Source organism: Marmota monax, unplaced genomic scaffold, assembly GCF_021218885.2.
Source record: "Marmota monax isolate L192 unplaced genomic scaffold, Marmota_monax_Labrador192_F-V1.1 WCK01_AAM20220418_F8-fsc00023, whole genome shotgun sequence".
NCBI lineage: Eukaryota > Metazoa > Chordata > Mammalia > Rodentia > Sciuridae > Marmota > Marmota monax.
The window spans coordinates 106565-129808 of NW_026692907.1; the positions used below are offsets into that span (position 1 = coordinate 106565).

The following is a 23244-nucleotide window of genomic DNA, read 5'->3' on the forward strand; positions in this document are numbered from 1 at the left end:
CAGCCAGCAGGAGGAGGGCAGGCCCAGCTCTGCTGTGCCGATCCCCGCTCTAGTGGGGCCGGGCCGCAGGGCCGACAGGAGGGAGCCAGCTCTACAGACCCAGCAGGCAGACAGCAAGAAGGCGGGAGGAAGGGCGCGGGGCCTCGAGGGCGGAGCGTGCTAAACTGCGAGCTCTAGCGCCACCAGGGCGGAGGGCGGGGCGAGGGCGGTGCCCTGCCTTCCCGCTCCCGCGGCGCAGCAACTCCGCCGGGCCTCCTTAAAACTCTGCCGTTAAAATGGGGGCGGGTTTTTCAACTCAAAAAGCGCTCAATTTTTTTCTTTTCAAAAAAAGCTGATGAGGTCGGAAAAAAGGGAGAAGAAACCGGCACCATCTCTGCAGAGGCAACAGAAGCAGCAATTGTTTCAGCGAAAAAAGAAGCAAGGGAGGGAGGGAAGGAAAAGGTCAGAAAGGGGGACGACGCGCAAGTGCCTGTAGTGGTGAAGCGAGCAGGGACCTGCGATTTTGGGGACCAACTACAAAGGAGACTGTCACTGGCAGTGCTGTAGCTTGGGAGGAAGCTGTGCTGCTCATTTCGGCTCTAGGGCACAGCTGGCTGGCAGCCGCTGCCCTGTCGGCTGCACAGGCTAGGGGCACAGGCTGGGGGACCGCGAAAGATTGGCGAAGTGGCACAGGACGCCGAAACTGCTGAGCTCTCGTCAAGAGGGCGGCTGAACTGGCTGCGCCCTGGAATTGTGGCGACTCCCCATACTCAGGGCTTGGCCTCCTCTTCCCAGGACCCTCCCCATCTCCGGAGGCACACAGAAAACCGGGAAAGACACGAAAAGAAGGCGACGGTGGCAGCTCAATGAGTGTCTACAGCAGAAAGCCAGACCTAACTCAGTCGTAGGCGGGAAGTTACCCGTGAGCTCCTCTTTGCAGCTGAGATGCTGCGGCGAGCTGCTTCAGCGACCCGAACCCGATAGACGCTTCCCGCATCGCTATCCTCCTTGCTCAGGCTGCCGGGTGTCCCGGGACCCGGTGAGGCCGGCATGACGGGCTTGCCGGGTCCGGCCGCAAGCTCGGCAGCCTTGGGAGTTGCGCGCCCAGCCCGGCTCCCACGGCCTCTGAGGCTCAGAGGAGCTGCGGCAGCCCGGCGGGCGGGCTCCAGAGCCTTCTAGAGCGGCAGTAGCCCGCAGCTCGGCCCCCACCGGACTAAAGGCTCCTCTTGAGAAGCCGAAAACATTGGAAATTATTTCGACCTGTAACTGGAGGGCCACGGAACTGCTACTCCTGTCTGCCTTTGGCGATCATCTTTAACTCGCGGAGCACGTCAGCATCCAGCCACCGCGGCGCTCTCCCAGCAACGGAGGACTCCCGACTACCCCATTCCGTAAGACGGATGGAAACCGAGCCCCTCCGAGGACCTGCCCGTGAAGTTCTGGCTCAAGTCACCACCGTGAACAAGGGTGGGTTAATGTCTTTTCTTCCTCCCAAATGCCTTTTCTTCCGCGGTATTTTCTACCCTGACCTAGTCCCTTAAGTCTCCACACATATTCCTCAGAGATCTGTAAGTGTAAGTGCGTGACATTTCTGCCTACACCTCACGTCCAGAGCAGTTAACCAGGAATGTCTGTGTGTCTCTCTGTTGAATCACCAGGGGGTTGAATCTTCATAGGGGTTAAGCTAAAAAGCGAGGAAAGGAGCCCCCCCCCCCCCAATGGCTCAGTTTTGCTGAATAATCACGTGTGAATCGAGGGGCGGGCTTTTGGCAGGCAGATCTTACTAGTATTTACTACCAAGCTCTACTCCAGATTAACCATCCCAGTCCTTCTGTCAGTCTCCGATGCCATCATGCAGCCTGGTTAGGAGCAAAGGAAGGGGGAGAAAGAAAAACAACTAATTCATCTTTTCCTGATCGTCAGGACCCTAAAGAATGGCCGAACCTTGGGGGAACGAGTTGGCGTCCGCAGCTGCCAGGGGGGACCTAGAGCAACTTACTAGTTTGTTGCAAAATAATGTAAACGTCAATGCACAAAATGGATTTGGAAGAACTGCACTGCAGGTTGGTATCCAAAGAGGTGGGGAAAACAGGTTAATAATGTTGTCTACGTGAACCAGGTCTCTAGCATGACAGCTTTTAAACTTTCAGGGGTACAAATTTTCACTGTTTTTAAACCTAGTCGGTTGCCATATTTTATATCTTTAAGTGGATCCAGCTCCCCAAAATGACGTACTTTGAACAAACTCGTCAAATCCAATAACATCCTCCATACCAAGAGGATTCTAGGTTTGGTCTTGATTTTTGGAATGTTTTTGTGACGGTTGGGGATTTTAAACTAGTGATAGGAGCACCGAGGACTGTTTGTTTTGTTTTGTTTTAGACAGTTCTGTAAGCACAATATTATGATTATTATTTGAAGTAAATGCACTGCTATTAATGGTTTCATGTACTTTGCCCTCAATAATTGCCCTTAATGTTAATTTTTTTGACTACTAGCAAGGGTGTTTTTCCTTCAAATGCTTCACGTTTTGACAAACGACCTTTCCTCATTTGGAATGGGCACAGGGACAGGATGTACATTTCACAGTTAATATAATACCATCCACCCATTAAGGAATGAAAAGAAATAAAAAGTTTAATTTTCTAGTCAGAGCTCAGCTGCAGTGTTTTTGTCCCTGCCGTCATGCCTTGGTATGCTCTAATTTTCAGTAATTAGGTTTACAGGCAACAACTGACACATGTCCAGCTGCCAAATATGTACCTGATAATTTTTCCCCCTCCAAACGTTATCATGTAACTTAGTAGAAAGGCTTAGAAACAGAAAAAAAAAAATGGAAAAGTAGTCTCAAATAGTTGCTTTATCAGACTTCTTATGATATTTTTATGAACTGTTCTTACTTGGAAGCTGTTTTTGAAAACCCAGTGGGAAGAGGGCTTTTAAATGGCTTTGTTTAGAAGGCTTTGTTATTATAAGAATTAGAAGTTTTAAGTGGCAGAAGTTTTAAGTTCACATACTCTGTACATTTTAAATTTGAATGCACTGGCCTTGTAAAACTTTCAGTATTAAGGAAGATTATTCATAGATACTAAAGTATTTATCTTGTTATTTCAGATAGATTAAGTAGGGAAAGAATTTTTTCCAACTAGTAGTTTTAAACAGGTTTGTGATAATAACAATGCCACAAATGTAATATATTGAAAAGTTTCCTACTGAAGAGTCCAGAGATTATCTCAGTCTCACAAAGTATGAATCCATGTTCAGAATAAGATCTTACAGGACTTTTGACGAACAAAAAGATTGGACAATTAATACTTAAAAAAAAAGTTTGGACAAATATTTTTAATACAACTCAGCAATCATGTTCATATTAAACATACTTATCAAGATAATAACACTTATTGTGACTTAGTACATAACATGAAATGAAACACACACAAACAGGAATCTAGAGGCTTATTTTCAGTATGCCTCTGAAGTTATGTCATAAGAAAGAAATTTCTTCAAAACCTTTCTAATATTACTATTATTTTCTATGAGAGATGGCAAATTTCTTCTACAATTATATTTATTTAACTCAATTGCAAAAGCTTTCTCTTCCTAGGGTTAGGTTTTCAATCAGTATAATGAAGGCCTTAATCATACATTTGCTTTGCAAGGATCCATGGGGTCTCTCTCATTTTTCTCACTCTAGAGTTCTTGAATGTGGCCAAATCTTTAGAGAGAGTTGTGGCAAAAATTAAATTGTATTAATTTTTAATAACCAAAAAGTATATTTCCCTGAAGTTCTTGAAAAATAAATTGTCTTTTTTACTATTGCCATAAAGGAAGGACTAAAAGGTTCACAGGGTTGATCAATTGGGAAACTTAATATCTTGACCATCTATTTAGTTTACATTTCTAAAATATATTTTATTTATAATTCTCAGTATATTTTATGTTACATAATTTGTGATTTTTAAAAACATTTCAAAGAAATAAAATTAACTTTGTATTTTCCAATGGATTATTATTTAACTTAATAAACATTGTCTTCTGTGCAACCTATTTATTTTAAATTTAGATTATTATGAATATACCTAAATATAAATGAAACTAGTTAAAATGCTGAATTTTCTGGCATGTTAATGAATAATGTTTCTCACAACTAAATTATATTACACTTGCATGCTGTTCTACAAGATATTTTTTAACTATGAGAGACTAACAGACACCTTTTATTAAAGTGAAATACATTTAAACAACAGTAAATAAGTTTTCGGGATGTGAATTATTTCATGTTGATAGCCCATGTTAATAACACATTTTGACTTGTAAAATTTTGGCAATTTACAAATAGTTATTCCTAAATGCTTATAATAACTATAAAAGTAAATGATAGGCTCACCAGTTCATTGTTAAATGGGCTGAAACCTCAAGACAAAGCTGTCCGTGCCCCAAAACACACATCAAATATCTTGGTTTTTGCTTTTGCTCTCTTGAAAATCAGGAGGTTAGTTAGAACTTTGAGAAACAGTAAATAATACTGTAGGATGACTGTTTCATCCTTTTCAAGAACAGCTGCCAAACAATCATTTTCTATCTAATAAAAGGTATAACATGAACTTAATTTTACATAAATTGATATAATAAGCATTATAGAACACTGTGGCTTATTTAATGCTTTAATAATCAGTAACATTCTGTAATTTGAAATGAAGGATTCTAAACATTGAACATAGTAGTCAATAGTAAAGAACTTGCAAAGAAAAATATTTTAAAATAAATATTTGGAAATTCGAGGTTATCAAAATCTCTATTTAGAGGGAAATTGTGAAAAGTAATCATTTAAGAAAATATTAAGTCTGGATTTTTAATAGATCAATTTTACACTAGGTGACACTTATTTGGGACTTTAAAGAAACTCACCATCCTTACTTGTTTTCAGTAGCTATTTAGAAACAAATTTTACTCACATTTGATTTTCCAGAATTAATACTGTAGGCACATTTTATGAACATGTATGAGCAAATAGGAGAAGGAAAATCTTATTTAAATCACAAATTTATTTTCTTTTATTTCAATGAATTTATGAAAGAAAATATGCAACTCCTCATGGGAAATAACTGAATTGTCAGCAAAATTTACACAAGTTGCACAACTATTATTGATCAATTTATCCCACTTCTGGGCCCATTTAAAATATTCCATCAAAGAAGCTCAATTGTCAGAAGTATTCTATTTTTACTAATTAGTACTTTCCTTCAATTGAGCCCTTCGGGAGGAGTTGCTAGGAATCTAAGGACTGCATTAAAAATAGTTATATAAAATAGGACAGACAGATATTTTAAAATATTCCTGTAGCATAAGCACTTGAAGGATTCTGTGTTGTTACTTCTTTTCTAGGTTATGAAACTTGGAAATCCCGAGATTGCCAGGAGACTACTACTTAGAGGTGCTAATCCCAATTTGAAAGACCGAACTGGTTTCGCTGTCATTCATGATGCAGCCAGAGCAGGTTTCTTGGACACTTTACAGACTTTGCTGGAGTTTCAAGCTGATGTTAACATCGAGGATAATGAAGGGAACCTGCCCTTGCATTTGGCTGCCAAAGAAGGCCACCTCCCAGTGGTGGAGTTCCTTGTGAAGCACACGGCCAGCAATGTGGGGCATCGGAACCATTCGGGGGACACAGCCTTCGACTTGGCCAGGCTCTATGGGAAGAATGAGGTCATTAGCCTGCTGGAGGCAAATGGGGTCGGGGTCGGGGGAGCAGCAAATCTGCAATGAATATGGGAGGGCTTTCCCACATTGCCTTTACTTTGTCAGTTAATTAGTTGGCTGTCTTGACTATTTTAATATCTTTTGTTAAAATATAGTTTTTTCATATTTTAAGCAGCTAGTTAAAGCTTCTGAAACTGCCCAAGTGGAAATCTTGCTACAGGTTCATGAATATATTTAAACATCTTTTTCACTGGCAAAATCTTGATATCTAATGTGTAATTGCAAATAGCTTTGCCTTTCTTCTCCACATTTTATCAACTACTTGACTTTCTTTGCTTACCCCTTTGCCAATCACTATATCCAACTTCGAGACTTTGTTTATAAAATGTTTGTCCTGATGCTTCTTTAGCCTAATTAAAACACTTTTTCCAAGCAGGCAGACATTTTTCTGTGATTTTCACTCCTCTATAACCCACACAAAACATGCCACTTGCTAAAAACTGTACTAAAAGTTCACATGATGTTTTGGAAAAAGTTAGACCATTTGGAAAACTAGATGTATTCTGTTTATGATTCAATTATTATTTTCTTTCTCTCCCAACCTACTCCACAGAGAGTTTACTTGGGACTCATTTCTGCTTTAAAAAAAAAAAAAAAAAAAAAAAGAAGAAGAAGAAAAACAGCATTTTTGAAGCTCAAAATTGACATTATTTCTGTATGAATTTCTCCAAATATTCTCTTTTCTTTTTCTCAAAGTTAAAGCAAATAGTTGAAGAATATTTTTCAGAAGTAGCAATCTGAAAACAAATACACATTAGCTCTAAAAAACAGTTTTAAAATGACACTTTAAAAGTACCTCCCATTAGTTGATTTTTTTTAAAAAAAATTTTTAAATGAAACATTTGTTTTAGTAATTAATACATTCCCCAATATTGTACCATAAGTATACTGAATGTAATACTGGACTTTTCTCCCTGAATCTCAAAAATGTAAAATTACAAAATGTTTATTAAAATAAAATGCAAATACAATTTTGATGGGTTAAAAGATTCAGCAAGAATAATTATAAATTACATATGAAGGTCATAACTGTCTAAGATCTGCATAATAATAAATGTAGAAATGTTTTCAATAAATAAATAAGCCAACCTTCCATATGGCTCTTGATTTCTACAAAACTTTTTGGTAAAGTAGTATAAAATCATTTTTAGAAGTCTGATTAACTAAAAATAAAATAGGAAATAGAGACATCTCAAATTTCTAAGAGGATTTCCCAACATCTACTATTTATTCTGTCATATTAAAGATTATCACCAAAGGATTTCAATTCAGTTATCATTTATACATTTCAAATAATTTATTTATCACCTCCCACATGAACAAAGGTGTTTTATATGAAAATCCCCTCCTTCTGCTTCATAAGCTCTCTGCCCTTGCTTCAAAAAGAAAAAAATACTTAAAGCTTTATTGAAGGGCATGATTCTGATGGCTGCCCTTAAAAGGACTGGAATAGTTGCAGGAAAGTGATTTTCAATCATTTATTTTCCATGAAAAGATGAAAGAATATAGGAGTGCAAGTTTAATCCTTTTCATTTTTTGAGTAAAATTTACATTCCCTAGGTGTAACAAGACTTTGATTTCTGTTACCTTTAATAACAATTTACTACATAAAGTTTTGATGGCAACTTTTTTAAGAAAAAATAGAAATTGACCTAATTTTGAAGGAAAAAACATGCTATGTTTAAAATACAGTAAACATTCAGGATATGTTGCTTTTGTGTGCTGAATATTTTCTAAGCACACTACTACTGACAGTAATTTTAAAAACCTTACAATCTGTAACTGTCAAGTTGAACGATTCTGAATTTAAAATTCAGGTTCCATTAAACATCACAGTATCCACTATGTGTCATAAAGTAAAATTCCCCTTTAGAGGTTTTTAAATATAAAGGCGTATGATCATAAAGCCAAAGAGGAGTACTTCTACTACTGTTTTGTTCTCCGGTGGTCTGAACACAATAGAGGGAGGGGAAGAGTTATCTTTTCATCAGCCTAAAATTTGGTAGGCATTAAAACATCCTACAGTACTCTGGCTCTTCGCAGGAAGTAGCTTTACTAAGTATTTCAGAAATGAGTTATGTGGTCCCCTCTAGGAAATATGAAAACCATTATTCAATTTCTCAAAAAACCTCGACAGTATACTGAAATATATAGAATGGAAAAGACGATACTGCTAAGTTCAACCGGGTCTAACTTGCAGGGAACTGAGGTCGGGGGGGGGAGAGATCTGAATTTATTCAGATACAAAGAGTGAGGATGCAAGTACTAATTAATAGGGTGCCCAGAGCCTCAGGGGACAATGTGGTAGAAAGCATAAAGACAACGCAATGATGCGCTCCAAAATTTCTTCTCTGCATTCGCATCCACATTGCTAAACTCAGGCTCAAGCCTTTGCTCGGTTATCTAAATCCAGGCTTACACCTGGGACAAGAGGTGGGGCACGTACAAAACCTCAACATATGCTCTGGTATCTGAACCACTAAGCAAAATGCTTTTTATCCTATTTCAGTAGTGAATCAATAATTTTTGATGGACATTTTACACTTCGCAAGGTATGATGAGCTCATGTACACACGCACACACATACACACAGGGTAACTGACAAATACATAATAAGGCATTCTGTTTTGGGAAAAGCAATTCACTTGACGATATGATAAATTTCCTTTATCGTATTTATCAAACGAACATTGTGGAAACCATGGCCCGGGACTGGTTTCGAAATCTCAGTTCCCTAAAAGGTGTTTTCGGCTTTTAATGGGAGTAGAAAGAAGTAATAGTCCAGAAGCTCTGGAAGATCGCAGTGCTAGAGCTAGAGCGAGAGAGGGTCGTACTTGCAGCCTTCCAGACTACCCTAAGCAACCTTCACCAAAGGGCTGAAAAGGGGGAAAGTCCCCGTCTTGGTCTCTGTACTATTTTGCTTTACACTGCAGTTTCAAGAAAACAGATCCACGCAGAGACACAGTGAGAGGCAGGAAACAAACTTTCCGCCTGAGACATGGAGCTCTGCCCATAGCCAATCCAGGTTCTACCGAGGGGCTCCGAAGGCATCCTTTCGGTCCCTTTGAAACTCTCTCCAGATTCCAACTCTGGCTCCAGGTTCCCTAGTAAGGAAGCTGGAGCCCAGCGCTTCCTAACCGCCTGCAGAAAAACCCAGGGTGGGGGTGGGGGAGCTTCAAAACCGTTAGGTTGCTTTTTTTTTTTTTTTTTTTTTTCCTCCCTCGCTAAGGTTTCTTTTCTCTTCTCTTCCTGTCCAAATATTTCAAATTTCCGCGCCTTAAATAACAGTCTCCTTTTATTTAGTTAGTTTCCTCGGCAGGTTTGGCCGCCCACTTGTCTCTGTCCCTCTACTAGCCTGAGACGCCACGGGAGCTTGTTGCTGCTTGCAGCCCCCTTGTGCTGCCCCAGGCCCAGTTTGCACCGCATCCAGCGCGCGACTAGAGCCACTGCACCCTCCTGCCGCGACCTCGCTTGACCCAGCTGTCCAGGCACCCAGAGCCACTAAGGCCGCCCCGACCCGGACGCCTGCCTGCTTCTCAGCTTGACTTCCCTTCCCGAACTTGGGAGCGTCTTCTGCTTTGGGGTTTGGATCACCGTGGCTCTGGAGCGGCGAAAGGGCTGCAACTGTAGGAAGGCAGCGGAGAAGGCCAGTGGCCGAAGCCTGCCCCAGCCCCCACCCCGCGGGTAACCTTGGAGGCGCCCTCGGAGTGAGTGTGAGCGCTGCCGCGCCAGCCGGCTGGGGCTAGCCGGCGCTCTGCGCAGCGGGCAGGAGGCGGGAACGTGGGGGCGGGGAAGGGGAGCGGGGCTCGGCGCCTCCTGGCCGCCACCACAGCGCCCCGGGAACTGCGGGTTACCCAGGCGGCCAGCCCTCACCCCCGGTCCTGGCCCTCAGGCAGCGGTCCGCGAGGAGGCGGCAGCCACCCCACTGGATAGTTCTGGCGACCTGTGCCTGAGGACTGGGGCCGAAGGGCGGCGTGGGAGCAGGAGTGATCGGGCGGGTGAGTGCCTAGCTCTCCTGCAGAGGTGAGCTGGCGGCAGGGCGACTGGAGCAACTCGGTGCCCAGTGCCAGTGCCAGCACTCCGTTCCTCCTCCCCCCATGACAGCTGAAGAGAGACGGTCTCTAAGCCTGACCTCCAACTGAGAGGAGACAAATGCCACTTTAGCTTCTTAGCCCCGGCACTATTCAGAAAGTTACCCTGTGATTTTTGTCTTTCTCTCATAAATTACTAGAGGTACAGGACCAAAAATGCACGTTCATTCTGAAAGACCCTCAGCCTGAAACACAGTGAATTAAAGGACTGTTTAGAACACCTAGAGGGAATCTTGTTGTTGTTGTTGTTTTCAATCCCAAACAGTTCAGAAAATCCACTTGAGATCTTAAGCGATGCCTCAAAAGAATAAAACTCCCCAGATTTGGGTGTAGGCTCGGTAAATTAGGTTTCAGGGAAATGTTTTTGCCATCTGCTGTAGAAACATTATGAGAACTTCAGGTGTTAGGATGTGGGTTTGGAATTTTCTGTGTTGTCTTTAATCCTCACAGACATGAAAACAGCTTGGTAATGCCCCGCAAGCGAGCAAAGGTTATCCTTGCCACCACAGCACCTGTGAAAGCACAAGTGGAACTCACATATTTTCCTTCCTGAGTTCTAAAATGGCTTCTGAACTGTCCAGAGGTACCAGCATATACGGGGGCGGGAGAGGGGGGTGGCCACCGGGAACAGGAGAGTTTGTACACTTAAAAACACACACACACACACACACACACATATTATTATATTAAAATTTTTGCATCTAACTTTCCCCTATCCTCATCTTCATCAATCCAAGAAGAATTTTAGTGGAGGCCTACTTAATAATTTTTAATATACTGCCTTTTTCTCTTCCCTCACCACCACCCCAAACACACACACACACACAGACACACACACACACACACACACCCCAGCCAAAAACATCAACTCTTTAAGGGAAGAAGTAAGAAACTACCAATCCTTATCCAACTACACGTCATTTACTTTGAGCACTAATAAATCCTACAATCAATGCTATGAAAAAAATAGTTCACCAAGACCTCAAACACCTTTAACGGGTGTAATTAGTGATGTTGTCTTTTAACATGAAATCAATGGGACAGATTCTGGAATTGATAGGTGAAAAACTCAAAATTCTTCCTGGAAGTATTTGGAGACAGAGGCTTCTGCTCCTTGTATTTCATCGTACAATAGTCTTTTAGGAAAAAAACAGATACTTTTTCTTGACCATATATAAAGCAGTATCATGTAGACCAATTTTATTTTAGTTATATGCCTTAAATCTTCAAATTACTTACATGAATAGTGAAAATTCACATATAAAGGAAGACTGCCAACATCTTTTAATGTTGAATTTTTAATTTAGAAATTCAACCAAATTATCATAACCATATTAAAATACAGTCCCCTCCTGTGTTCCCTTCAGTGTTCTGTTTGCTTAAGCTGTTGAAAAAGAAGTCTTCCCTGAGTTTAAAAAGTATGCTTTGGATACCTGACTTCCTAAAATAAAAAATAACTCACTGATATTTAGGAATAATTATTCTATCATTTGACAATTCTGTATATAGCTAATGTAACAGTACCTCCTTCTTACATTTTGGAATTATTATATTGTACATTTTGGGCTCCTTGGAGCCCACATAGTTCATGTTCCATAGTTTTCTCCCCTAGATGTTTTTGTTAAAAAGTAACTGCCTCCAATGATACAGCAACATTCTGATGCCCATTCTGCTAATTCAAACACTTAAGACCAAACCTATTCAGACTATTTAAAAATGACATGTGTTTCTTCTATTGTCAAAGTTTAGAACACATATGAATAAATAAAATCATTTGGAAGCCTAGAATAGTTTACAAACCAATAACAATCTTATATTGTGTTGATGATTCAATATAAATAAAATACTTATATATTAGAAGAATAATTGTGATCAAATTATTAAATTAAGCAGCATCTGATGATGATTAACAATATATATTCCCTTTTCAATACTCAAATAAGTGTGTGTTGTGGTATGCTTTTTAATTGTGAAAGATAATTTTACATAATAATCATCATAAGGAAAAAAAAGTAATTCAACACCCCAGAATCTCTTCTTCAATGTTAAGTAAAACAAAATTAAGAATAGTGGTTAACTCCCTTCTTCTTCTTCTTCTTCTTCTTCTTCTTCTTCTTCTTCTTCTTCTTCTTCTTCTTCTTCTTTTTTTTACTTTTTCTTTTCTTTCTTTTTTCCTCTTTCTCCTCTTTTATTTATTTATGTTTTGCTTCCATATTTTAGATAATGAACAAAAAAAATCATATGTAGAGATTTTTTCTTTATTCCAATTTTTCTTTATTCCTACTTCCTCAGCCATCTCTCTATTCTCAAAATTTTCTTGAACTTTTTAGTTTTCATCCCCGTTAATTCAAATTTATCATAGGCCTGAGTCAAAACACATTCATTTTTTATTTAAAATAAAGGTAAGTGAAAAAAATGGATATTAAGTTATATATATTTTGTGTATTTATGTTTGGAATATAAGTTAGTTGAAATTCTAAAATGTTTAATATTTTGACATATGCTAAGATTTTTAGCATAGAATCAAAATGTAAAAAACTCTAAATTTAATTTTTACTCTTCAGAAAATAATTTAACATAGTTTAATTTGTCATAATAAGAGAAAGGTAATTGTTTTAACTAATAAAAAGTTAAATTATTAATACTTATAGAAAATATGAAGAGAAGACTATGATATCAAATCCAAAGCAATTTTTAGAAAATAAATTACTCTTGATAGTAAATCACATATTTTAATTTTGGAGTACATTATTTTATAGTTACATTTTGTACTTGGCACATGGACTAACATTTTCTGTGTTTAAATTTTTCTATTTTATGTAATAAACAGGTAATCAAAATAATGGGGTTTTTTTGGTCCTGTTATGTGAGAATTTTTTAAGATATACATGTGTATGTTGAGATATTTCTTACTAAAATTCAATACTAAACAAATGGGCATTTTGAACAGAAACTGCCAATTTATCTTACATTACTATTTTAAGGTATTAAATTATGATCGTATACAGAAATATAAGCTGACAATTTTGGAGGATGTTTGTGAGATCATTTTCATTAATGAGCCAGGGAAAAATAAAAATTAAAATCTGAATACTGAAACAATGATGCAGTTCTACCTGTTATTATTTCACATTCTTATCATGAGACAAATACATATAAAACCCACTTACCATTCACAATTTGTAAAGTTCAAGTATTAGAAATGGAATTTTGATGAGGAAGAATGGATAATTTCAATGTTTTAGATAGTAATAGCTAATAGCTCTAGATTAATTAAATATTAGTTATGTGATGGATAATTTGCTAAAGAATCCAAAAGCAAAGATGAAACAAGACTAAAAGATATTTGCCCAAGAATCAAAATGCAGGACAAAGAAGACCAAAAAGATTTTTTTTCATTATATCACAATAATAAATATAAGCAAATTAGTTTTCCTACATGAACAATTTTCTAGTTTCCTGTGAAATTTTCCACTATTTTCATTTGGATAATGTTTTAAAATACAAAGCAATGGACCTCACTATTTATAGTAATATGTGTAAATCACATACATATTTATCTTACATACAACAGACACATGTTCTACCCCAAAATAGCAGCACCAAGCTTAGCACCATTCTGAAAGGGTTAGTGGATACAGCTGGACATCTGGACTAGACTGAGGGGACTGTCCAATGTGAAGTCAAAATAGGGCCACATAGGAGAGAGCATTGAACTGCCTGAATGCTGGCTAATTTGCTCAAAAGTAATCAAAATGGCTCTGAGCTAGGATAGTTATTTAAATATGTGATGTACCTCCTGGAAAAGCAAATAGATCTATACAAAATCAGTTAAAAGAAGGAATATTTTATTTTTAGTCTAGAGGGACATAACAGATATAAGAAAAATTTTAAGGTGGCAATATAATAAAGAATTGTACATATCAACATCAGTTGAAGATCAATAATTGCTTTCAAATTCTTTTAAAAGACTTACTTATCATGTTTTAAAGATTTTAAATGCACAATTTTTAAAACATGGCTATTACTTAAGAATACCAATACATATTAACTTATTAATATTCTAATTTTTAAAATTCCCATGAAAAAGTACTCCAAAATACTTTTTGGTCATCAGACCTTATTGAAAGAACTGATACCATACGCTGAGGTCAACAAATAAAATTTCTGGCTTATCTACATAGAAAAATTTAAAGATCAGTGCTTTCTAAGGAAAATATTATCTCAAAATACAAGGATGAAGATCTGTGAATTTTTAGTTCTACTTTCTTTATTCCTATAAGGAGATTATATTTAGAAACAATGTAATATTAATATGAGATTGCAATAGTAAAGTAATATTTTATATTACTTTGAGTTTAAATATATAGAATTTAAACAATAGAACAGTGTATGGCTGCTGTGAGTTTATTCTACTTATCAACAAAACATACTGAAGAGAAATCAGATCAAAACAGACATAAAATTCAAGCTACAGGATAACAATGATATTAAATCAACTGACAGAAAAATTATCTGACACAAAAATCAGTTCAGGGGAAAGGAATAGGAAGGGAAAATATTTAAATCTCTTTCCATTAGTCAAAAAAATTATTAGTTTCTTATATAATACTGTAGAAAATTAAATCTTAAGCATTTATGAAAGTGTTATGAACATCCTAAAAATAAGTGGTCTCTTTTTAGGAAGTGTAATAGTAATTTATCTGAGAGGATTCTCTGAAAATGTTTTAATGTAATTATGAATATTTTAGCATATAAAATGTGCTTGACAGAATTTTGAATTATATTTAATTTGTCATCATTTGTAGACTAGTAAGTCATATACATATAAAAATAAGCAGTATTTTATTAAATATCTTTTTTGGGTACTTTTTAATTTGTTTTCTTGTTCATTCAGTTTACATTTCAATGGGAGAAAAGAAACACATAAGCAAGTTAATAAACATTTATCTTACATCTGTTTTACCTAGTTTAATATTCATAACCTCTTTATGGGTTGTTATATTTTTATCCCATTTTACAAATCAGAAAAATCAGATTTGATGATGAGCAAGTAACTTGTCCATAGTCAAACTGGTAATTTATAGCACAAGACAAACTCATATCTTTTTCTATTGCACTGTGACCAAATGGAAAGATCTTTCACAAAAATTGCCACAAATAATTCAACAAAATGATCACACGTTAAGACCCCATTATTATGACACCTAATAGGTTTATGATCTTTGGGACTAATTATATCTGAGGCTTTCAACATCTGTAAAATGGGAGCAATATTACCTAAGTTTCCTTGTTATTGTAAATAATAAATGAAATGTGTGCAATGTTCTGGATACTCAATAAGCCGTTATCATTATGGAAATTCAAAATAACAATTTAAAATAAGCAACTTAAAAACTATTAGGGTAAATAAAGATATGGCAGACACATAACAATTGGGAAGTAAGTGAGATATAAGCAAGTGTATAATAGTATGTTGCATAGATGGCACCAAAAAGCAGCCTTATTAGGGAAACTCTTATTAGAAGGCTAATGATGAATATCCCACTGTAGAAAACTTCTTGTACTAAAAAGAAAAGGAAAGACTACCCCAAAATAACTGTTTATCTTTCTAATTTGTAATCTCTGGGAATGTCTATATTTAACAAACATATCCAGCAAACATTGGAAAGTGACTACATGGACAGAAAATTTATTATAAAATCATACATAAGTAGGTATTTTGAAAGATGTCTTTTATTATTTTGGAATAAGTGAATATGATACTCTGACTCAAATAAGAATAGAAAAATAGCAAGCAGTTCATAAGCATTACAAAATGGCACCCATAATTAGTAGTCAGTAGAGGATAGAGAATGGCTTTAGAGTCAAATATTTTTAATTCTGGTGTTTACTATGCATCTTACCTTGGAACAGGCACTAAACCTTTGACCTTCAATTTTTTCATTTGTAAAATGAGTATAATAATATTTACTTTACAGTATTGTAATACTCATAAATAGTATTTATTAGCAATCTACTTCAAACTCTTAATATAGGAAATATGGAAGGTTATAAACAAACAGGTTTCCTGAGATGTAGATTTAGTGTTATTTGTCAGAAAGGAAAAAAAAATTCCTCTTAGATGACCACAACCCTAGTAATACATTTGCCAGTTAAACATGAAAACTTCAAGTTAAGACCTAAAGTTATCACTCTAAACAACTTTATGCACCTGTGCTGTGCATGTGATCAATTTATATGTGCATTCTTTTTTAAAAACAAAAGGAAAATAGCTATCTATCTACTGCCCTTTACTTAATACGAAGATGATGATGACTACAATTATACCTTGTTACTTACATTTTTAATTTATATAGCTCCTTCTTGGAGTATTGAAAAGAGATTGTTTTCTCATTTATCTTGCTCCATAAGAATAGGGAAATGTGTTTCTTTTGGACAACTCACTAACCCCAATTCCTAGCATGATGCCTACACATGACAGGTGCCCAGTAAATACATGTTGAATGATCAAAGAAAGTAGATGAATGATAGGATAAAGAAATCCTGGCTGGGGATGTAGTTTAATGAAAGAATGCTTGCCTAGCAGGTGCAGGGCCCTGGGTTCAATCCCCAGCACTGAAAACAAATTAAAGAACACTATTTTATAACCAACAATGTAATACTTGATTAGAAACCATTGTATGAAAGTTTGCAGAAAAACTGGACATCTATATGATCTCAAAGTATCACCCCTAAAATTATCATAATACAATGATTTGATATGTGCTTCTTCTGCCCACCCCCCTCAATGCTGGGATGGAACCCAAGGCCTCATGCATGCTAGACAAGCACTCCACTACTGCGAGGATATCCCCAGCTCTTTCCAAATTTATTTTGAGATAGGGACTTGCTTAGTTGCCTAGGCTGGCCATGAAATCCCACCTCAGCCTCCTGAGTAGTTGTATTACAGGGGTAGGCCACCATATCTAGCTTTTTCTTCAGGGGTGGGGGGAGCAGTATTTCCCTATACTGCCTAGGCTGGCCTGAAACTTTGGGGCTCAAGTTTTCCTCCTGCCTCAGCCTCCTGAGTAGCTGGGACTATAGGTTGGCATGCCATCAGCTATAAATAGCACCCTCGATACATACCACCTCTGGTACTAGGGATTGAATCCAGGGTGCTTTACCACTAAGCTACATCCCAGTCCTTTTTATTTTGAATTTTTTAAATATATTTTAATCCAGGGTCTTGCTAAATTGCTGAGGCTGGCCTCAAACTCATAATTCTCCTGTCTCAGCCTTCTGAGTCTCTGAGATTACTGATGCATGCACCACTGTGCCCAGTGGCATATGTCTCTTGATGGATACAGTGGTAAGTACACAATATTACCTGCAAAATATTCTTGCCAAGAATGTATAACCTGGGGCTGGGGTAGTGGCTCAGCAGTAGTGTTCACCTAGCACATTCAAGGCCCTGGGTTTGATCCTTAGCACCACATAAAAAAATAAATAAATAAAATAAAGGTATTGTGTCCAACTACAACTAAAAAATAAATATTAAAAAGAATATATTTTTAAAAAATAGAATGTATAATTAATTATGAAAAGTTAATTATATAAATACAGACTGAGACATTCTTTTTTAAAGCTTTTTATGAGACAATTGAGTAACTTTTTAAAAAAATACTATCCCCACTATTATATATAATTATATATACCAATGAGAAGGAAAAATATTATCAAAGAAGAGTAGTCCAAAATTGTTATAGATTAAAAGCGAATATGGAGGAGCTGAGGGTGTGACTCAGTGGTAGAGCACTTGCCTTGCATGCATAAATAAATGAATAAAACAAAATGTCTGTAAATAACTAAAAAAAAAATTTAAAGTGAATATGGAGATAATATATGCATCAACAATGCATGAACTTATCATGGATTCTCAAATATGAGACAGTTTTAAAGAACTTTTTTGAATAAATATGGAATATAGATTAGACATGATTAGTTTATCAATGCTAAGTTCTTGGGTGTGATAATAGCATTGTGATTATGTAGGAGAACATCTTTGTTCTTAGAAGATATCAAGAGCTTGTTGTTTGAAAAGATTAATAATATTTACAACCTATAGCTAGATTAATGAAGAAATGGAGAAAGTGAAAATTAATTACTACAGATATTTAAGGGATAAAGGGAAATATTACGAACACATTTATTTTTAAAAAGTCTCCTCTCTAGAAAAATTTAAGTGTAAATACAGTATTGTTAATTTGGTGCACTATGCTGTACAGTATATCTCCAGAACTTATTTAAGTGTAAATACAGTATTGTTAATTTGGTGCACTATGCTGTACAGTATATCTCCAGAACTTATTTACTTTGCATAACTAAAATTTTGTGAGTTTATCCTTTTTTAAAATCCTTTATGGAGTACACATATATTCACAATTAAAAAAAAGAAATTGAATTCTTAGTTTAAAACACTGTGGAAAAGAAAACTGCAGGCACATATGACTTCATTACTTAATTATATCAAACTTTTTTCCCCCTGCACTGGGGATTGAACCCTGGCCTCACAGATACTAAGCAAGTGCTTTGCCACTGAGCTAAACCTCCAGCCCCAATTTTACCAAACTTTTAAGGAAAAAACGATACTCCATAAACTGAAAAAAATAGAGGAGGTCTAAGTGCTCACTTTAACATCACATATGCTAACAACTGGAATGATGCAGAGATTAGCGTGGCCCCTGGGCAAGGATGACACACAAATTTGTGAAGCATTCCATAAAAAAATAGAAGAGGTAAGAATTATTTCCAGCTCATTTTATTCTATCAGCACACTTTATACTCAATCTAGGTATCATAAGAAAATAAAACTACAGAGTATACCTCATGAACATAGACACACAAAATCTTTTCTTAAAATAATCATGTATTTTGAGATGGTGTCTGTTTTTCACAGACTGATTTTAAACTCATGGACTCAAGTGATCCTTCCCCATAAGCTACAGCACATGTCACAGCACCTAGCATAAAAATTCTTAATGAAGTATTAGCAAATAAAATTCAGCAATATGTACTAGAGCTTGAGAAAATGAAGTTTACCCAGAAGCCCAGGGCTGATTTAACATTCAAAAGGCAATCAGTTTAATTTACTACATTAACAAAACATAAAAGAAAACTATGATTATCTCACTAGATTTAGAAAAAAGTATTTGCAAAGCACAAAACCCATTCATGATTAAAAAAAACAAACTCTCAAAAAATAGGAAGAAAATAGAACTTCTTCAATCTCAAATAGGCATTTAGGCAAAATGTAGAGCAAAATTGTACTTAATTTGTGTGTGTGTGTGTGTCTGTCTGTCTGTCTGTCTGTGTGTGTGTATGGTGTCTGGAGATCAAACTCAGGGCCTAGAACATGCCAGACAAGTACTATATCACTAAGTTATACCCAGCCCAGTACTTAATTTTTAGTTTGAATGCTTCCCTCCTCAGATCAGGAAAAATGACAGGATATACACTCTTAACACTTCTATTTAATGCTATACTGGCTATCTTAGCCAGCTGGCTCTAGCACATTATAAAAATGCACATAACCTTTGATCCAGCAACTCTACTACTAGGAATTTACCCTAAGGAATTCTAAATTTTCTAGATTAATTTGTACAGTTGTTTCCTTGACATCTCTTATTGTGTGTCTGATAGGCATCTCATATTTAGGATATCCCAAACTCAACTGTTAAATTTTATTTTATAAAACCTGTTTTATTTCCTGTATTTTCTATCTCACTAAATAACTTATTATCACCCAATTAATCAGGATAATGAATCTTTTTTTTTCTTTTTTTTGTGATGGGTGTGGAATCTAGGGCTTTACCCATGCTAGGTAAGTACTCTACCACTGAGCTAACCCCAGCCCAGAATAATCAATCTTGACATTTTCTCTTATACCATTTAAACTATTAGCAATTTCTCCTGATTGCACATATATAAATATATGTGTACACACATACATATATATGTATTATGAGTTTGATGACTTTTTGCATTCATCATCATTGAGTCTCATTGGTGCTAATTAGGTGACATAAGAATCTCTGAAATAATCACTGTGGTTTTGTCTTACCAATATGAAGTCATGCTCATCTTGGGGCATTGAGTCAATTCCATGCAAGTGTCTGGATAAATGGATACCAGAAAAAAGACAGATTTGCAGTATTATAACCCAAATCGGTCTCATAAACATTAAGTAATTTGACAAGCATATAGTGGAACTAAGTAGGAGAAAAATAAATAAATTTAGCATTTAATCTTATGATGGTCTATAAATGTTTTCAAATTTTAATTACTTTATGGAACCTATAAAAATCCTTGGTACGTGTTTTTTTTTTAAATATTGTTTTAGTTGTAGATGGACACAATACCTTTATTTTGTTTATTTTTATGTGGTGCCAGGATTGAACCCAGTGCCTCACGCATGCTCAGTAAGCACTCTACCACTGAGCTACAACCCTGGCCCTAGAAATATTTTTAATTACCTAGAGCCAGTGTGTTCTTTAAAAAAAATCAGATTAATGCTTAATAAATCTTTTTCACATTGAATAGAACAATGATAATATATGCAAATTCATGATACATTTATCTAAATGGTAAAAAATGCTTTTGTTTCCTAAGATGCTCTTAATTCAGCTTATATACTTAAAAACATAAATGAAGACCTGGTCTAAATCTTTGTGCAAGTATCCTTTTCAACTTCTCTTCAGTTTATTATTGATTTTGCTGGCTTCTTCAGTAGACCTCAAGAGAATAGTTTTCTTCATTTGAAATACATAATTGCCAAATAGGGCATAGTTCTAAACTTCAAACAGTCATAGTCTTATAAAATTCACCCTGACTAAACAAGGATGGAACTGGAGATCATTAAGTGAAATAAGCCAGACACAGAAATAAAAATATCACACTATCTCATTCATACTTGGAATCCAAAAAAGTTGATCTCAGAAGATGAGAGTAGATTGGTGGCTATCAGAGACTGGGGAGAGTATGGAGGAAGGAAAGATGGGGAAAAAATGATCAATGGGTACTAAATTATAGTTAGAAGCGTGAATTTCTGGTGTGCTATTGCATAGTAGGTTGACTATAGATAATAATAATATAGTGTATGTTTCAAAAATTTAGAAAAAATATTTTGAATGTTTTTTAAATTTATTTTTTTTAAAAAAATAGTTGTAGATGGACACAGTCTGTGCCTTTGTTTTTTATTTTTATATAGTGCTGAGGATTGAACCCAGTGCCTTACAGGTTCTAGGCAAGTGCTCTATCACTGAAATACAACCCTAGCCTCTTGAATTTTTTTTTTCTCTTTTTTGGTGACTTCTTCATATATTTTTGAAATATTTTTTAGTTGTCAATGGACCTTTATTTTATTTATTATATGTGGTGCTGAGACTTGAACCCAGAGCCTCATACATGCTAAGCAAGTGCTCTGCCACTGGGCTACAGCCCCAGCCCCTCTTGAATGTTTTTGAAGGTTGAAGATATAGATATTTAACATTATGCAGCATATACAAGTATATAAGTATCACATGGATATCAGCATGGTACCCCTACTAATGGTATAAATTTTACATTTTTACATATCCGTAAAAAATAAATTTAATTTTTAAAATTACCCTATATAACTGAGATAACTACCTTATACACAAAATTTCAAATGAATTATTTTTATTTTTTTAAAAATTTTGAGACAGGGCTGGGGATGTGCAATAGCGAGCGGTAGCACGCTCGCCTGCCATGCGTGTGGCCCGGGTTCGAGCCTCAGCACCACATACAAAGATGTTGTGTCCGCCGAAAACTAAAAAAAATAAATATTAATATTCTCTAAAAAAATTTTTTTTTAAATTTTGAGACAGGGGCTGGGGATGTGGCTCAAGTGGTAGCGCGCTTGCCTGGCATGCGTGCAGCCTGGGTTCCATCCTCAGCACCACATACAAAAAAACAAAGATGTTGTGTCCGTCGAAAACTAAAAAAAATAAATAAATATTAAAAAAAATTCTCTCTCTCTCTCTCTCTCTAAAAAAAAAAAAAAAAAAATTGAGGCAGGGTCATGCTCAGTTACCCAGGTCTCATTAAGTTAGTGAGGCTGGCTTTGAACTTGCAATCCTCCTGCCTCAGCCTTCTGAGTCACTGGTATTACAGATATGTGCCACTCTGCCCAGTGAATTATTATTGCCTTTTTTTTTTTTTTGATGAGTCACCACTGAAGTGCTTTTATTGGCAGTATGTCTGAACGTACAAAAATATTCTCAGCTGATGGAACAAGGTAGTCACAATTACAGATGATAATAGGAATAGAGGACAGGGGACGCGGCTCAAAAGAAATCAACATCATATGGGGCATCTAGGTCACAATATTCCACAATGGCCCTTGGGTCTCCACGAACCATCCTGTTGCAAGGTTTCCCAGAACAATCACCCTGGCCTTGAAAAAATACAGAAAGCTTCACAAATTCGCGAGCCATCCTTGCACAGGGGCCATGCTAATCTTATCTGTATCGGTCCAAATTTAGTATGTGTGCTGCCGAAGTGAGCATTACTATTGCTTTTAAAAGCGATAAACTCTTTACATTTAAACATAGGTGAGTACTACCATTCAAGGAGGTTATCTCTGTTGGATGCAATTTATAAATTCAGTATACATGTATAATCACACCCAACTATATGTAATGTAAAAGGATTACAATAAAGGCTAAGATGTAGTCAAGAAGACAGAGTTGGTTTTTGCCTATATGGAATCACATTTATATAGATGTGGTTTGTGCTGCCTGCATATGACCTAGCCACTTAAATATAGTTCTTTTTTTTAGTCAACTCCAAATGTCTTGATCCTATTGACTCCCTTGTCCTCAGATATAAAAGTGCTAATGTCTTTTAGCTGTTTGTTGTTGTTTTTATTTATTTATTTATTTTTGTGGGTTTGTTTGTTTGGCATGTGTGTATATGCATCCTGAGGATTGATCCCAGGGCCTCATGCATGCTAAGCATGCACACTACCACTGAGCTACACTCCCAGCTGTCTTTGGTTCTTAACATCCTCACCTTTCCTTGTTTTTCCCTTAATCTTGCCCATTTATTTGTAAAATCATTCCTTTATAAACTCTCTTAAGTCATTTTGATTATGCCACCAGTTTTACTTTAATTATTATAACCTATCTCAACATGGAATCTGAATGAAGGATGAAGTTTGATATGTTCAGCTCTTACTAAACTATAACTTTGCTTGTGTAAATACATTAGAGGGCTATAGGCTAATCTTCAAAAATAGCATTGCTTAGACCAGTTACATGAAGGAAAGACCAAGTTTAATTTTTTAATATTATATTCCTTGTAACTGACACACTATAATAAATATTTGCTCATTTATTTATTTAACAAA

General features: G+C 36.3%; 1 protein-coding gene and 2 non-coding genes across 3 annotated transcripts; 2 read left to right on the forward strand and 1 right to left on the reverse strand.

Annotated features, from left to right (window-relative positions):
- Positions 1-233: 233 nt before the first annotated feature.
- Cdkn2c (cyclin dependent kinase inhibitor 2C) lies at positions 234-6835 on the forward strand. Its single transcript, XM_046451097.2, has 3 exons — positions 234-1446; positions 1903-2042; positions 5365-6835. Exons 2-3 carry the CDS (start codon positions 1914-1916, stop codon positions 5746-5748), a joined length of 513 nt encoding a protein of 170 aa, XP_046307053.1. The 5' UTR covers positions 234-1446; positions 1903-1913; the 3' UTR covers positions 5749-6835.
- Positions 6836-18496: 11661 nt separating this feature from the next.
- On the forward strand, positions 18497-18601 carry LOC124097056 (U6 spliceosomal RNA). Its single transcript, XR_006853097.1, has one exon. It is a non-coding gene; the product is annotated as a U6 spliceosomal RNA (small nuclear RNA).
- Positions 18602-22295: 3694 nt separating this feature from the next.
- LOC124097050 (U6 spliceosomal RNA) lies at positions 22296-22402 on the reverse strand. The gene has a single exon (XR_006853092.1). It is a non-coding gene; the product is annotated as a U6 spliceosomal RNA (small nuclear RNA).
- Between the last annotated feature and the right edge of the window lie 842 nt (positions 22403-23244).